General features: G+C 40.0%; 1 protein-coding gene across 6 annotated transcripts in view; it reads right to left on the bottom strand.

Moving 5' to 3' along the window:
* Positions 1-16,693, bottom strand: part of LOC109479219 (amyloid-like protein 2) — a 27,511-nt gene extending 10,818 nt beyond the window's left edge. For 3 of the 6 annotated variants that reach the window (XM_019781131.1, XM_019781133.1, XM_019781134.1), the window contains exons 1-10: positions 16,508-16,693; positions 9,954-10,127; positions 9,647-9,779; positions 9,256-9,347; positions 8,966-9,137; positions 7,971-8,099; positions 6,180-6,328; positions 5,545-5,640; positions 5,254-5,412; positions 3,418-3,563 (exon numbers count right to left, since the gene is read on the bottom strand). In XM_019781131.1, coding sequence (XP_019636690.1) covers positions 3,418-3,563; positions 5,254-5,412; positions 5,545-5,640; positions 6,180-6,328; positions 7,971-8,099; positions 8,966-9,137; positions 9,256-9,347; positions 9,647-9,779; positions 9,954-10,127; positions 16,508-16,582 — 1,325 coding nt within the window. In that variant the 5' untranslated portion in view covers positions 16,583-16,693. The remainder of the gene's footprint in view (positions 1-3,417; positions 3,564-5,253; positions 5,413-5,544; positions 5,641-6,179; positions 6,329-7,970; positions 8,100-8,965; positions 9,138-9,255; positions 9,348-9,646; positions 9,780-9,953; positions 10,128-16,507) is intronic. The other 3 variants (XM_019781136.1, XM_019781135.1, XM_019781137.1) reach the window with 1 other exon arrangement.

The raw sequence follows: 16,693 nt of genomic DNA, 5'->3' as shown, positions 1-16,693 counted from the left end.
ATAGTCAGACAAATGACAAGGCTTGGGTCTGAACATGGCTGGAATAAACTGCTAAGGAAATCAATTGATGGTCCAAGATCAAATATGGTCACACACACTATTACTGGTAATGTGAGGCAGGCCAATCCATTAGTCTGTATTGACTAAAAAGAAGTAACTAATGAGCAGTAGGAGGGAGGGAGTCTAGGGGACAGTCTGAATATTTGCATTAGATGGCAAAATTCCTGGGGTCAGGTTTTCCTGCTGACGTCATGCTGCATATGATGCAGTATATCTAGCTTTTCACTTCATCTGATATCACAACACTTGTGTGGTGAATGATGTGCACATGACATGGGGGATTACAAGTCTTTAAGTCCAGCAAATGGAAACAATTTCCTGTCTGGCACAGCTTGTGCGACAAACTGGCATCTCGTGATAGTACACAAGGAGCTACAGCAAGTTTGGTGATGTATGGTGCTGTCTGTTTACTATACGTTCCTGACCACACCCCCTACAGTCTGCAGGGCAAAATACTGCGTAACAAAACACAGATGAGGCTAGAGTGACACATGTAGTAAAGGTCCTGTATTATAAAGCACTCCAAGCAGATCAATGCCAGTATTTGCATGACAGATTGGCCATTCTGCTGACATGGACCATACGCCACATTTCCCTCAGGTATCGGACTCTGTTGCCTGTTCCACTGACCATTCCTGGCAGATATAAACTACCTGCCAGGATGACAATTTACAGACCCTTCACTTTTCAAGTTTATATGTAAACTTACATGTAGTACTGTACAGGTAGTACAGTCCAAACAGTCTGATTCAGTGCCTTATTGCTGGTACTCTTAATGAGCATGAGATAGGTCTTTTGCATAACCCACAGTTAATTTCAGAAGACAGTGAAATGCCTTCAAACCTTTTATGATTTCTGGTGTTACCCAAAGATTTCCATGATTGGTCCAACCTACATGTACTGTAGCTACACAAGGTTTAAATGTTACTTTTATAACGTTCTACCCCACTTTCCTTCAAGTCCAGGTTCCCAGTAAAATTCAAAATTGGCAGAAAGTTGCTCGTAAAGAACAACTGGCTTTATTAGATTTTCAGAAGATTGGGTTTTATCAGTCTGGTATGACGCAGAAGAGCTAAAAATGGCTTTATATAAGGGATGACTAACAATGACATACTGATTGTCATGGTGACCATATAATTTGTATGCTATACATGTGCATTTAACAATATTTTAAAAATATCTGTGTTTTAAAACATGATAGCTATCTGGTAATAGAAGTAAAACTTCATAGTCTGCTGATCTACATTGTATTTTACCTTGTGCACTTAACCTTCTACATGCTTTAAAAGCATCAAATAAATAGATCACCGAAATCACCAGTAAATTTTCTTCATGTTATCTGATCTTCAAGGTTTAATTTTACATGAGGATACAGGTCATAGGATGATACCAGCAGTATTGAAACCCCAGGGACCTTAATTAAGCATCACAGCAGACTGCCCTAATTCCTGCACATTTCTGCCCAAAGGTTTCATTTCTGCTGAGACAATTTCCTTCCCCACAAGGCTCCGAGGTGAAGTAGGCAATCTTCTTCACACATGCACCCTGCTGCAGGTCAACACAGCTAATGCCTCCTCTGCATGAAAAATGTATCCACCTGGACCCCTGATATAAGATGGATATTATCTAATGCACCCTGCATAAGACAGATGTATGTGTGGTTGCACTTGAGAGAAGGCAAGCAATCTTCAACTGACCCAGGGGAATATGTATGAAAAGCATGATAAAATTCATTTGCTAGACCCGCTGGTCTTCTCTTGGCCTTGTGCACACAAAACATCATATACTGTTGTCTGAATTGTAAATAGTCATGACAAATACAAATGGTTAAAATTGTTGCACTTTGACTGTTAGGTTTAATCCATGTAAATGTGCTAACAAAATCTCATGAACTCTGATGGTTCTACTTCTATCCATTCTGAAACACTCGTTTCCATGGCAGTATCATGATACATGACACAGATTCCAGGTTAACTGCATCTTTTACCCACATTAGCTGCAGCTAGAGGTATGACCCACCACCCAAATAGGTCAACATTGCTGTTAACATAAGGCCTTGGAAATTCCATGTGTCCCACAGGAGTTGACCTAGGAATTTAGCTCAAATCACAAGACCCTGAGAATATCTGAACAATTATCACTAGCCTGGACATGAAAAATATTTTCTCCCAGCATTTAAACAAAAATATCTTGACCTTCGCCTTGTTTATCAGCAGGATTCACTGATTTCAGGTGATCTGTTTCAAGTACTAAAATCAGTAAATTCATTTTGTCAACTAGAAAGGCCAATATTTGCTTTGGAGCAAATACAGCGATGGGTTCACCACATTTTACGACATGGCAGGGAATGAATGAGAAACACAAGGGAAAACAATGATTTACATTGATATAACGATAATATGAAGTAACATACAACTAAAACAACAGTTGGATAGCTATTCCCTACTTTATTGGTTAGGATTTTTAATTGCATAATGCAAACTGTTGATTTTCAAAAAAAAAAAAACGTTCATGCCCCGCATTCCAATGCTGGAGCAGAAAAGCTTGAAATACCTACCAAAACACTTGAATAAAGACATACTGTCAGTATGGAAATGCTCTGTGCAGGTGTTAATCAAGTTAAATCCCAACAGCCAATCAGCAAAAAAATGCTCTGTGCAGGTGGAAATGCTCTGTGCAGGTGTTAATCAAGTTAAATCCCAACAGCCAATCAGCATGAAGTATAGAGGAAAGCTGCATGCCTATTGGTTGATGCCCTGCATTCCATTGTGATGACTCATGCCCAGACGTGGTAAACACGGCACACTAACACAGTAATACATTTGCTATAACACAGCCAAAAAACTCAAATAAAACCATTCTAAAAGCCTGTATCACAAAATTTAAAAAACGCCTAGGGGTATTTGCCCACTGTACCTCCATACCAAATTTCAGGACCTTAGGCCCTAAAATGAAGAAGCTGAATCCATTTAAAAAATGGCAGAAGAAGAAGAAGAAGAAACATCAGAAAAAGCAATATGGGTTCACCACCACTTGTGAGGCAGAACATTATTATGGGTTCACCACACCACGAAGTGGTGGTGAACCCATAATAATGTTCTGCCTCATCTAATTGAAAATCTAGGTGTACCAGAAAGTAATTGTGAGCTATACTAAAATCCAACTAAGAACATGTCAGGCTTGTAAAAAAAAAGAGTGGCATGCTGTAATATATGTAGTTTGGTATGCCAAAAACCAGTATGACTTTGTGTTATGTTGAAATTATGTCTACTTGTGGTTTACTTAGGAAGATAACATGGTTTATTCCAAACGACTGCAAGTACTAGATGAAAAAGCATCATGACTGTATTTACTGACCTGAGGTGCTGGATAAGTGACGGCTTCATGTCAGCAGTCTTCTCCGGCATGGTCTCGCGCACATGTTCAAAGTGGCGCATGCTGTGCAGGCGGTCCTTCTGCTCAGCATGGATGTAGGCTTTCAGAGCACGCAGGATCTTATGGGCCTGCAGGTACAAATGGGAATGCGGGCCAAAGGTTCAGAGCTGTTAAACTTTTATTATGTAAGCATTATCGCCACAAACTGTGTCTATGGAAAGTTGTGACCTTGTAACTCCTAAACCTAACATCAAGCAGCTAATGATTCCATACTTTTACTGGCAGCAGCAATCCTGTAACCTGTGAGTCAACTATATACAATGGAAATTCTGTCCTGTTCACCAAACTCGCATATAATAATACAGTTTGCTGTGAGTGGCAGGACTACCAGCCATCAGGCTTGTTAGCAGCATTGCATTAAGTGGAAGTCAAGAGGCCGTGCAGTTCCATGGAATTTAAAGAACTTGAGCTGGGTGCTGATAAGCTGATCCACCTGTCAAGTGGTCCTTAAAATTTTCATCATTTTATAAAACGCTGGCATTTTTCAAACCCTACCAGTACCACAGGCTGATAAGAATGTCTAGTTCTAATCTCTGCTGCAAAACTCATCCAAAACCGCAGAGTGGGAGACATAGATGTATGCTTCAACAGAAGTGCTACTCCAGCACTAATCCCCCAGGGAACAAAACCTTTGGAAGCAGGCCAAGTGCAAAGAGGTCTGCAGTCTCAAGAGATGTTCAAACATGGGACAAAAAGGGCCCATTGATTTTAATCATTTGTTGTTAGGTTTTTGTGGTCCAGCTTGCTAAAAAAATATAATTCATCAAGTTTGTCAGAGCAAGTCAGAATATGTGATCTAGGTGATGAGAAATCATTACCAGGGATGTCTTAATCCTAAGGTTGACCAACTCAAAATAAAGGACTATAACTAAACATTTGCTCCTATTTTGTTATATAAAGCACAAAATGAGGGTAATCTTCATAACAAGAGATGAAAGGAAACCTGCATGGATATTTTTAGTCCAACAATTATATAAAACCCTTCAATGTGTTTTGAACATCACAGGGCGAAAATGGGGCACCATATTCCTGGTATTGATTTGCATGCGGAGCAACTCATTCCTCGTAATGCCTGGCCTATATTGAACCAGGAACCAGCCAAGCTGAAATCACAGGGGATAACACTAATCATGCCTCTCAGCCTGCCCTCCACTTTAGCCCTTGCTAAGTAACCACACTGCATGAACAAGCAGACAATGTATCACAGCAGCAAATCACCCTATCTGGGCACCTTTACCAAATGCAATGGATCTCAGAATTGCAAACAGCTTGTCTTCTTCTGCACAGTAAGCCCATGGAGATCACTTCTGAGAATTTTATGAAACAAGTTGCATGTGGCATTGCTGATGCTATATATCCACACAAGTATTCTCCCTGCCATTGCATGGCCATGCAATTCTTCATAAATTTTGACCTTTACCACTGACAAACCCACTGCAGCTAGCTACTTCATACGTGACAAGGGTACAAATGTGCCTCAAAGGATTTTCAACCTTCCCTGTAGCTTTCCTGGCTTTTCTACGACCACTTTGATGTGGTCAAATTGGAATTTTCCATGAGCAATGCCAATTTTGAGAGGTGCACAGCAAATCACATCAATTTTGCCGAAAATGTCAGTTCTACATTTACTTCTCATTCATGTTTCCTTATTTTATATGACTTGCCATGACGAAACAAAAATTGCACTAGCTGTAAACCACAGCTTACTGGAAAATCACTTCTCTATGTGTTAAATATTGCTGCGTTGTGCTAGCTTACATGAGGCGGGTTCTCTCCCAGGGCATCCATGTAATCTTCCATGGCTACACGCTTCTTGTTGTTGAGCATGGTCTCCACGCGCTGCTGATGGGTCTGCAGCAGCTGCTCCCGCTCACTCTGACCCTCCTGCTCAAGGGCATTCACAGTCACCTGGAAGCGCTGAGAGACCACACAATTTTTACAAAATTAGTTTGACAATGGTGTTTCACATGCAACATACACTTATTTCTGGTAGTTGTAGGTTCCCTGTTCGGGTAATTAAGTATCATCATAATTTTGCATTTCTCTTACCTCCATCATCTCCTTCTTCATGAGCTCAGCCCCGTTAGGGTCCTTGCTCTTCAGCTCCTGGTAACGCTCCTCTGCCTCCTCCCACTGCTTCATCACCTGCACAAACATAACAGACTCCATCTTCATGGCAACCTACACAGTACAACATATTCCACTTCTAACTTTACTCCAATATTGTGCCAGAGGACGTTAAACAAAAAGCTATTTTCCCTGAGCTTTGATTGGAGGTCCATGTGTGTGCCTGGGGAAAGTTGATAAAAAGTTACATTAAGCTGACTGTATTACTTCTGTCATGAACAAGGCATCATGAGATAAGACCCTGACCTTCTAGTCCTTCAGCATGACATTTAAATGTCACAATGGTAGTCACGTTCAGTACTGATATTAACAGCAATAGGGCAAGCTAAATTGGTTATGCTCAAAGGTTGTAATTTTTTTTGCATGCTCCTTATCATATATTATAAATTCTTCAAGTTCGTCCCTAGTTACAAAGATCTAGTGCTGTTTTACTGAAGTACAATGTTCTGACTGGCTAATGGTTTGAGAAATTTCAACATACCATCTACCTCTCATGCAAGTTTCAGTCACTCTAAAAGCATCATTCCCTTGGGATTTCTGAACTTATCCAGGCTAACCTGAGTCATGCGAAGACGGTGCTTCTCCTCCACACGTTTCCTGGCCTCCAGGAACATCTTGTGTTCATTGTCAGAGTCTTCCTCAAGGAAGTAGGGATCCACAGCCTTGGGAGTGGGGCTGGGAGGAACCTCCTCCTGGAAAATCTCTTCTGTGGGAACAATAAGAAAACACAACAATCTCAGCATCTAACACTAGTAACAGTACACAACAGGATCACAAAGCAGCATATTTCATGTGTATAAATCCATAAACTTTTCCAGTCAAGTTCTTATCTGATTGCTTTGCTTTATTACCTTTATGAAAAATGTTCAAAATCTGCACCTCATTTCATATCACAAAATGCCCACATCATGAAAGCTATATTTGGATCCCAAGGCACCCAACACCCAGCAGCCATCTAATATTTATAGTCAATGCAATCAGACTTGTTTGGCATTCATGATCAATCAGAGGCTGGTGGAAACGAAGACCTGTACCTTCCCTGTTGAGAATTTCCTACTTTCACACAAGGACACACAAACATACCAGACAGGTACAACTACAAGACTAAATTTATACAAAAGTTCAGCTGCTTATCTATAACCAATAAAAAAGCCCATTATGTTGTAATACTTTGAGGATAGGACTGCTTTTTGGAAGTGGTTGTAGTTGGTTTGGTAAAAATGGACAAGATAATTGCATAGAAGTTTATCCGGGGCTTGATGAACAACAGCCTGATGAGCTTTAATTGTGCACATCTTGAAAAACATGATTTAGTCAAAAAGCTGCCTCTTTAAGACATGGAATCTGCCTTGTATTTTATCCTGACGTTGGCTTCCCTAACTGATCCAATTATCAGTAACTGCTTTGGAGGACTGGCCTTAAATTTCTAACAGAGGTCACTTCTTTGACTTTTGGTGGATTTGCTTTAGTTTATTCTTACCCTGAACCCTGGTGGATGACTCCTGGCGGCATCTCTGATTTCAAAACAATTGGAGGACTGACGATATTCAGACTAACGATATGAATATTTTATGAATAATCCAGACAACTGGGACATACCCACAATTTGGACGAACAGTAGGCTTATTGACTAAACCATAAATGGAGCACGCCATCTTCTTAAGGTTAACATCTTTTCGTCTTCAATTTTGCCCCTTAACAATTTCAAATCTATGAAAAATATGCAAACACGTAGGGAAGTCAAAATGTGACAGAAATAGAAGTCTTTTGTAGAAACCAGTCCAGAAAATAAGATCTCAGCATTTGCAGGATATAAACAAGCGTATCAATACACTACAAATAACATCAAATATCATTGTTAAGCATCTTATTTTCCCAGTTTGCAGCTTAGAAAACAGGAAAAGAAAAAGGTTCTGCCAGAATATGAATATTTTACAGACTATCAACACCACAGGGACATGCATCTCCCCTTACGTAATCACAAAGCCATGACCTGGGGGTGACATAACAACAGCCCACCCCTACTGACAAGGATGAGCTATGAACAGCCTCTGCCACACTAAGATGAAGTGAGCTAGATGGAAGAGTACATAATGGACCAACACTGCTGCAAACCATTGTGCAAGTATGTGTGGAGTCCTGTCTAAAATCATCAATATGCCTAACATGTACCATCTGATCTTATCTAACACAATTTGCCCACAGTGCCTCAAAGCAAACCTTGGCCAAATTTATCAAGTTAAAACAAGACCTCTGTATAGAAAACTCAACAGTGGACTCTTATGTCAAGTTTGTAAAGCCTTTCAGGCCTTGTCCATGTAACACATAATGCTTGTAATATGATTTACCTTCACAAAGGCGGCCATTGCCAATGTACCCAGACCTACACTCGCAGGTGTAGGCAGCACCGCTCTGTGGGATGCAGTCAGCAAAGTCAGAGCACTCGTGGCTGCCATCCTCACATGGGTTGGACACAACTGTGAGCAGACAAGTACATGTACAACATTAGGTTAGGTTTTTACATGACATCTTTGTTCTGGTGGTACAATGTAGACACTTTATTCACACTTGTAAAAAGATAAAAATTGACACTTTTGACATTAAAAATTTGATTATATCAATTATATACTGCCAAATGCTGTTCTTAAAAGTAACAACTGTGGTGAATGAACAACAGATCATCCATGCATACTGCAAAGGACAGTTACAGGTCATTGCACTCTGGAAAAACAACCCTTGTTGTTTGTCACACACAGGACTAAGCCTGTGGCTTATGCAACCCTGTCACCCAATACCAGGTACAGTTGCTAGCTAAGCAGTTTACCCTTGCTTTTGTCTGGCTTCATACAAACACAAGGTCACATGAATAGGAAACCAAGGTTGTGGCAAGATTGGACATGCAGACATTGTCAGCTTGCAAGATTTTGTTTCACAAAGAGAGGTTTTGTTTCAGGCACTTTAGAGCTATCTTTGAAATCAAGTTGCTAAGACCCACAAGTCCTGTTTAAATTAACTTTCTACAGACTCTGGGAACACAATAAGGAAGGCTTGTGTGCCCTATCTTCCTTTTCAGGTGTGTTTTTGTCTGTACTTCTGGCTGGTAAATGAATTTTCAAATACAAACTACCTGCAGCTCCTACTTGAGTAATGTTATCACACAACTTTTTTTTACACTGGATAGGTAAGCAAAGCTATGCTATACCAATGTAGAGTAAGGAACATTGATTAAAGAGACAACTATATAATCAATATTCTTCAATCTTAAATGGTCAATAGGAATAGAGAAAAAGTAGACTGTTGTAACTTGCTGGCAGTAAGCTGATGATATACAAGTACAGGTTACCTTCTTTGACAGGCTCCACATCCTGAAGGGACACCTGCTGCTGAACAGGCTTGGTGGGACAGCACACAAACTCCACACCAGTGAACAGGTCCACTCCACAAGGCTTCAGCATGGCAAAGTTGTGCAGATCAAAACCGGACTTGTCACATGCCTCCTTTGCAGAGTCACGCCACTGAAAATAAGAGAACATACTGATTTCCCGATTTCACAATTTTATTTCAATATCACTTTTGGGAGGAGACTGACTTTTCTACAAAGAGCCAGATTATAGCTTTCTCCACTCTACTTACCTTAAAGAAGGTTGTACAGACAGAACTGTTGTGAATATGGGAGAACTTGCACTTGGTGGGGACCATCAAAGCATCACTCTCAAATCTGCCAACTAAGAAACAAACAGGAGTCAGTTACATCATAACTAACAAAAACAGTAAATAATAGGTGAGAATCATACAAGAGCTATTGGTAGAGAATCGCATTGCCACACATTTAAGGTTCAGAGTTCTATTCATGAAAGTAAGCCGGCTACATTGTTTCATTAGCTAAGTCGAAGCATGTTTATAATGTAACTTAAATTATTATGAAGTAAACCTGCTAACGCTTTCAGGAAGGCTTATGCCTATTACAAATGCAACTGGGCAAAAATCACATAGAATCCTTAGAGTAAAGAAGACTAGTTCTTACCCAGGCATCTGAAGGGCCTGACTTTGTGGGGATGTCCTCCACAAGGGGCAGTGGAACCAGGCTTGCACCAGTTCTCAATCTTGATCTCTTTGGTGTGCTCTTCAATGTTGGTGATTTCCAGGTTAGGGTACATCTGGATAAAATTCACAGGAAACCATGAGATATGTTCAACAAAATTGCAGCAGACATAAGAAATCAACTTTGTCGAGTTTCCAAATATAATCTGTAGTTTGTATCAACTCAGCAAAAGGACAAAACAGTCATTGAAAAATCCATGAATCTGTAACAGTAACACACTAGTACTTACCAACTTGCAGTAGTCCAAGATGTCCTGTGGCTTGTCCTTGTAGCCATGCTTGCCAGTTGGGTCTGTCTCCCACTTGCCAGAGTCCAAGTTGATGTGCTGGTTCATCTTGTCCTTGACCATGGCAACCATGGGGATGGGGTCGGGCTTAGCCGAATCATATGTGGCTGCTAGGGCCTGCAGGGACAAACAACACTTGTGAGGCTCTCAGAGAGACTGCAAATTTTCAATGAAAAATCCTTGTTGGTTACAATTGACTAGAAATATTCTTGGTCTATGGAAATCCATACATGCATTGGAGAAAGCACTATTGGACAGGCAACTAACATGACTTTTGTATGGTAAAATATTGACGATTGAGCAATTTTTCTGAACAAGGTGACAAACTGGTATGAGACTCCTGCAACAATGTACCTTTGTCCAAGACTTGGTTTAAAAAACATATAACCTTTAATCATCTTTTACCTTTTTTTGCTTCCATTATCTACAGGTATACCCTATAATTAAATAAATAATTGCAGGTGTCCCAGGGGAACTTAATGCCTTGAAGGAACAAAATTTGCAGTGCTGCAGTTCTGTCCCATTAGGTCAGAAATGTGGCTCAACTGGATACCCTACCTACTCCTGATTGGCCAGGAGGTACAATTCCCACGGGTGAAGACATAGCCACTAGTAATGTTGGCACTGGGAAATTGGCTCAATGGTTGGGCTAGTGCAGATCGAGGTGTTCTGGCTGACATTTCATATACTGTTCATGTAGCCCTTTCACCTTTCTGGATGGCTCACGTACAGATCAGGAGGCCATTCGTGTAATGACTAGGATGACAATCATTAAAGATCACCCTTCAGAGATCAGTCTGATCTTTATTCACCCCATTCTGATCTTTAATACATGCCTTGAATGGTTACATTGGTGACATTTCGTGTTCTTACGAACGTAACCTATTCTGCTCTAGATTGCCACTGAATGCCATATCAGAGCTGAATTTATCATTTGATGGGTTTTGCCTATGCTGACATACTGCATTTAAATTGAACTAGGCATGTCCTCAGACCATGTAAGAAAAAACATACCTCGTGGATGCCTCCACATGGTCTTTTACTCATTCAGACAATTTTTCTGATGACTTATGTTGGAAAATGAGGATTTCTGGTTGTGGACATTAAATACACTACCACAGCTTGTCTGGGATGAAATTCTGCCATCCCGACTGTGTCACACGGTGGTCATGACACCAGCAGTAACAGCCAATCACAGGTTCCAACTCATAAAAGAACTTTTGGCCGTAGTACCTAGTTAACATGGCAGCAGTGACATGAGCTAATGGACTCGTAAATTTCATCTGAACTGGAGCACCATTTCACCTGTAAATGTCCTGGAGCTGGCCAGCTATTGTTAACTTTATTGCCTTTTGCAATATAGGGGCCTGTACTTGGGTGATAGAAATAGGGGTTTTACATTTAGTTGAGACATACCAGTTTCATGATGAACATGGCTTGCTTCCAAAGCGTGAATTATCTATGCCTTTTTATACATGTACATATAAGTTTTGACTGATGCTGAATGGTAAAAATTGCCCAGTTCTTCTTGTTCACATTAGCCCATCAGGCAACATAAAAGCAATTTTGCTTGTTCATTGCAAGGCAGCTTGCATACAAAAAAACAATGATTATGTACCTTACAATTACAATCACAATTCTGAGAATACAATCTTACTAAGTTACTACAAAGCAAGAATGTTTGCTTACTCTTGTGGAATATCTCAATTGACACAAAATGTTACTGTGAATACCAATTTATCAACATACACCAGATAAGACTGTATGCAAAATGTGTGCCCCATAATACATGCAACTTAAACTCCTGGTAGTACCAGTAGCAATCCTAATCTCCAGACATATTAGAGATGCTGTGCATACAAATTGATTTTATCATGATAGATCACAACATAAGACAAAAGGCTCTTTGTATTAATCATCCAAGTTTACAGGATCATCATTCTAAAAGAAGACATTTAAGATCTGCACTTATTTAACTGATACTAGAAGTTTATCTTCATTTAGTACATTTGTACCTGTTCAACTTAAGCAGGCTTGAGAGGGTAGATAATGTATATGCACGCTGATATTTTCTGCTGAGTTTATGAATATGGTACACAATGCATTTACTTGTGGGTATTTTACTTAAAACTGTCACAAAGCCTAATTTACATGATCGCAATGGCAAAAATTACAACTCAGCATAAATGTGAACATCTAGTTGTATTCTAGCATACGATATCTAATTGGAAGTGTCATTAACTCATAACAAGCATGTGGCTAGGACCAGAGTAAGCCAGTAGCTAAAGGAGCTGACATACTGACAGTGACAGATGCTAGATGGACAGGGAGGGTATTTATATAGTACATGTAGTTTCTCCAGACTTGTTACATGACAGCTACTGTACCAGTCAATGTCAGTCAACAAACCAAAACCACATTTCTCAACACATCACAAAAACGTGGGAAATGTTCTTACCTGATCACTTCTCCTGTATGCGAAAACATATTGTGACCATAATGACCTGATCACTTTCACTTGTAAATTGACTTTTGCTAGATGAGACAATCCAATATTTAATTTTCTCTAGCCACCATGTTTGTACTGGTCCTTTTCAAATCCACCTCAGGGTTCTCACCAGGATTTTTTCACAGCGTAGGGGTCAGGTATAGAAGGGCAACTTTCTGTGGCGCTAGTCGCGCACCGAGTTCCAAAAACATGGGTCTGATATTGTCCTCAAAAAATTTTGTAACTCATATTAACCACTTAAGACACTATTTATTGTTTATTGGGGGACAGATTTTGTTTTCCCTATGTTATAGCTTCATTCTTAAGTTATATTTTCATTTTTTTAAAGATTAATGAAGCTTCTGCCCCCCAAAACCACCCCTACGCTGGTTGAAACACAGTGTAGGGGGCTAAATCACAGCGTAGGGGGTCAAAATCACAGCGTAGGGGGCCCCTACGCTCAAACAGCCTGGTGAGAACTATGCACCTCATTTAGATAGTGAGCACTTAAGACATGACATGTCAAATCATATTAGCACAACCCATCAGTTTGATCAAATGGACAATCATCAGACGGACTGGACAATTGCATAGATAACCATATCAACTTGGTATAGGTCTGAAATATGGTGAATTTGTTAGCCTTCATACTTGTTACTTTCTTCATACAAACTAATTGGGCTGTCTACCACACTACTGTTACATTCTGCCATATTTGGTGGATAACAAGACCCGAAAATAAAGATTTCCCCCTGTGAAGGTTTGCATTTGTTGAATGCCTGGGTTACAAAAGCATAGCAAGCTGGGAAGCCTGTACCAACTGTGGGAAATTTGGGGGAACACTTGCGGAAATACCTCCTGGAAGGTCACAACTTTGTCAACAGCTGAACACATTCCACATGGCTACCATAGACAGTATGGTGGGGAATATAACAAAACTACCCTAAGATAAGCTGCTTTTATAGTTAATTCTACAAACTAATTTACAATACTGTCAAATTAACACTGCACTAAATAATTAAATCGACAATATACATAGCACTGCCTATGGACAGAACCATCATTTTCAATATCTCTAGGCAGGCCTATTTTACATGTATACCTGATTAAAATCAAACCACCAGATCACATTCAGCTTATCACGACAGTCTATTCATTAGACTTGTTCTTCTTATCACAGGGGAAAGAAGATAAACACTACTGTATTTCCTAAATGTCTTCTAACAAGCATCACTGGAGGAATGACCTTTTAACCAACATCTGCATCCTGCTACAAGCATCAATGTTGACTGCAAATAACCTTTAGAAGTTGGTTTCTCTTTCAATTTACAACAAGGGTCAAGCTTGCTGAAGAGAGGCTCACTTTGAACAAGAGCACTCTTTGTGTATCATGTAAGTTGTAACATTTCTATAAAACTTTGAAAAGAAAGAAGAAAACTAAAGTAATTTAAGCAAATCTAACCAATCCATTGCATCCCTTCTTCACATCAGATTCAGAATAACACAATGTGACCACCACGTTTGAAACAATTGAGGTAACTAATATATAGACTTCAGCCATGCTACAGGCTTTTGGTCTGAAATCATTAGCACACTGGGCCCATACAAAAGTACCTACAGCCATTGCACATGGCAAGTAATTGATCAGGGATAAAGATAGTTGGAAAGTACAATATTGTTGCCGCAATCTCGAAACATAATCAGAGATCAGTCAATATCCCCTTGTCTTAGAGGACGTGAACTTGGGGTAATATTGGATGGCCATCTCACAAGAATCAGACAGTTGAATGGAAATACACAAGAACAAATTGATTTTCCTTTCAAGATGCAAGCAGGCGGTATGACCAAATAATAAGTTGTCACCCAGTGATGAATGTGTCAGGTACTCTTCGTCCATACTGTAGCTATATCACTATCAGTATATGCTATCACTTCTACCGCTGATACAGAAGAAAACCAAGGCAAGTTTTTTACTACTAGTACCAGTACAGGTGCAATCAAGCTGCTTGATTTAGCTGGATATATAAAAGTGTATCTAAAAATGAAGCAGAATTCTAACTGGTAATTCTACTTCACCAATTATACAACTGTAGCATCTAGAATGTACATTCTGAATCGTATCACTCATCAGACATTGCTTTAGCTTCATGCTACTAGGGAACTGTCATCTGAGGTGGTGAACCTTGTCTGATGTCATGGGTCAAAAGGTTGACTATTGCTATGGATATGCAAGTAGACCCACTCTGTCCATAGTGTCATTACTGATCCATAGAAACACATCTCTGGGAAACCTGAGAGGCACTGTACATAACACATGCATCACCTCACACCATTCTGATTGGATGCTGGTGTTAATAGAGGGTTCAATATAGGCTGGGGAATATTGCTTTTTTTATGACTACAACATGTCCTAATTTCTCTCTTTGTTTTTGCCTTTAGCAATTTGAATTTCAATTAGGGTCATTCATGTTAATGTAAGAGTGAGATCAAATGACATGAAAAAAGATGAGCTACCTGATTTGAACTTTCCTTTTTTTATTTTTATTTTTTCTTATTTGAATTGGGATACTAGTATTCATATTGGTTGACCTTTATGACAAATATTATGACTAACATACAAAACTACCAGGGTTCTCTGTATTTGCCTATTAGTTATGACAAATATGCTAAACTTATGGAATTCAATATTTGCCTGGTGGTTACAATAAATAAAATGTCAGGCTATTGGGGTTCTGTAATTGCCTACTGGTTATAGAAATATGCCAAACTCCAGGGCTTCTATACATGATATAGCTTATCATGTCAAAGCAGAAGAGAGGATGAAATATAACTAATCTTTAATCAAACATTCTGCTGTAATGTAGGTAATAGGAAGTGCAACTAATTCAAAAGCAAACACTCGCCTTTGTAATGACGCCATACGATGAGCATTCAAGCGAGCACAAAATGACTAATATCAAAAGCTTGGACACCTGACAATAAATGGGCACAGAAAGAGTCTATTTCCTGCCCCACATCCCCACTTTCCTCCAAGTTGTGGGTTGGGAGGCTGCAAAAGATTCAAACAAGATACTAGTACCACATCTGAAGACAATTGATTGCTCAGACCATAATAAGCATTTTATTGCCCCCTGAGTGAATTATTTATACACGACTGCCCCCTATGCAATGGCGGACCAGATCTGATTTGACACTGCCATTTGTTCTGGCTGGTCCCCCTTACTCCACCCGCACTGCCAGCAAGCTTGCCTGAGGCACTGCACAAGATTAGTGCGCACCTTTCCACAAGAATGTCCAAAATGTTTAGGGACTTCCTCAGTTCTGGGACTACAACATATGAGGAACTACATTTCTTATGTGCCTTCTTGTATTACACAAATATTAAGATCCTTTTCTATCTTTTAGGGCAAGGCTGTGGCTTAAAATTCTACTTTGACGGGCACAACACCTGTGAAAAACACCAAAAATCCTCAGTGGAAGGACAACTTTACGTAAACGTCCAGCACACTAGTATAAATTTGGTCTGTCTAAATACTGACAGAGTTGGTATCAAATACCATCAGATGTAGGTTAACTTGTGTATAGTTTGTTTATAGACCCAGAATCTTGTTTAACGTTCTCTTGTGGGGCCAAAGTTCGGTTAAACCTCGGATATTTTGTGAGAACGTGTTAGCCAAATCAGATCTTCTCCACAGCCACAGATGACACAGACAGCGCACAAACCAGTCTGACGGGTCATAAATATGCATCAACGCAGTCTTTCCCGGGCAAACCACTCATTCTCCCTCACTTTTTCGTCTTACTCTTTAACTCCATAGTTTTTTCACATATGTTTCCTCGGTTTGAAACACCGGGAGCGTGTGGTTAAACCGAGTTTTGCGGGAAAATACTCGAGCGGTAGTACACGGCAGCCATATTCGCTTGGGCTGGCACTACAAAAGAAAACAAATAGCACATCGCCGTCTGGAAGAAAATGGCCCCAAAAATACGAGATTTTGCTGCCTCTTACCTCAATGTACGTCCCACAGGCCACAGACAGAATTCCCACAAATAGTAGGCTCCATAAACTTGCTCTAAACGCCATTTTTGATGGTGGAATTGCCGAAAAATCACTGGTGTTCCGGCGATCTCGTTTCTCTCCCTCCCTGACAGGAAAGGACGGCCTAAATTCTTGATGACGACACGGCCCAGGTAC

This window comes from Branchiostoma belcheri, unplaced genomic scaffold, assembly GCF_001625305.1.
Source record: "Branchiostoma belcheri isolate BF01 breed outbred unplaced genomic scaffold, Haploidv18h27 scaffold47, whole genome shotgun sequence".
In the NCBI taxonomy this organism is placed as follows: Eukaryota; Metazoa; Chordata; class Leptocardii; order Amphioxiformes; family Branchiostomatidae; genus Branchiostoma; species Branchiostoma belcheri.
The sequence above is the reverse complement of the archived record's forward strand: the minus strand, read 5'-3'. Positions and strand labels throughout refer to the sequence as shown.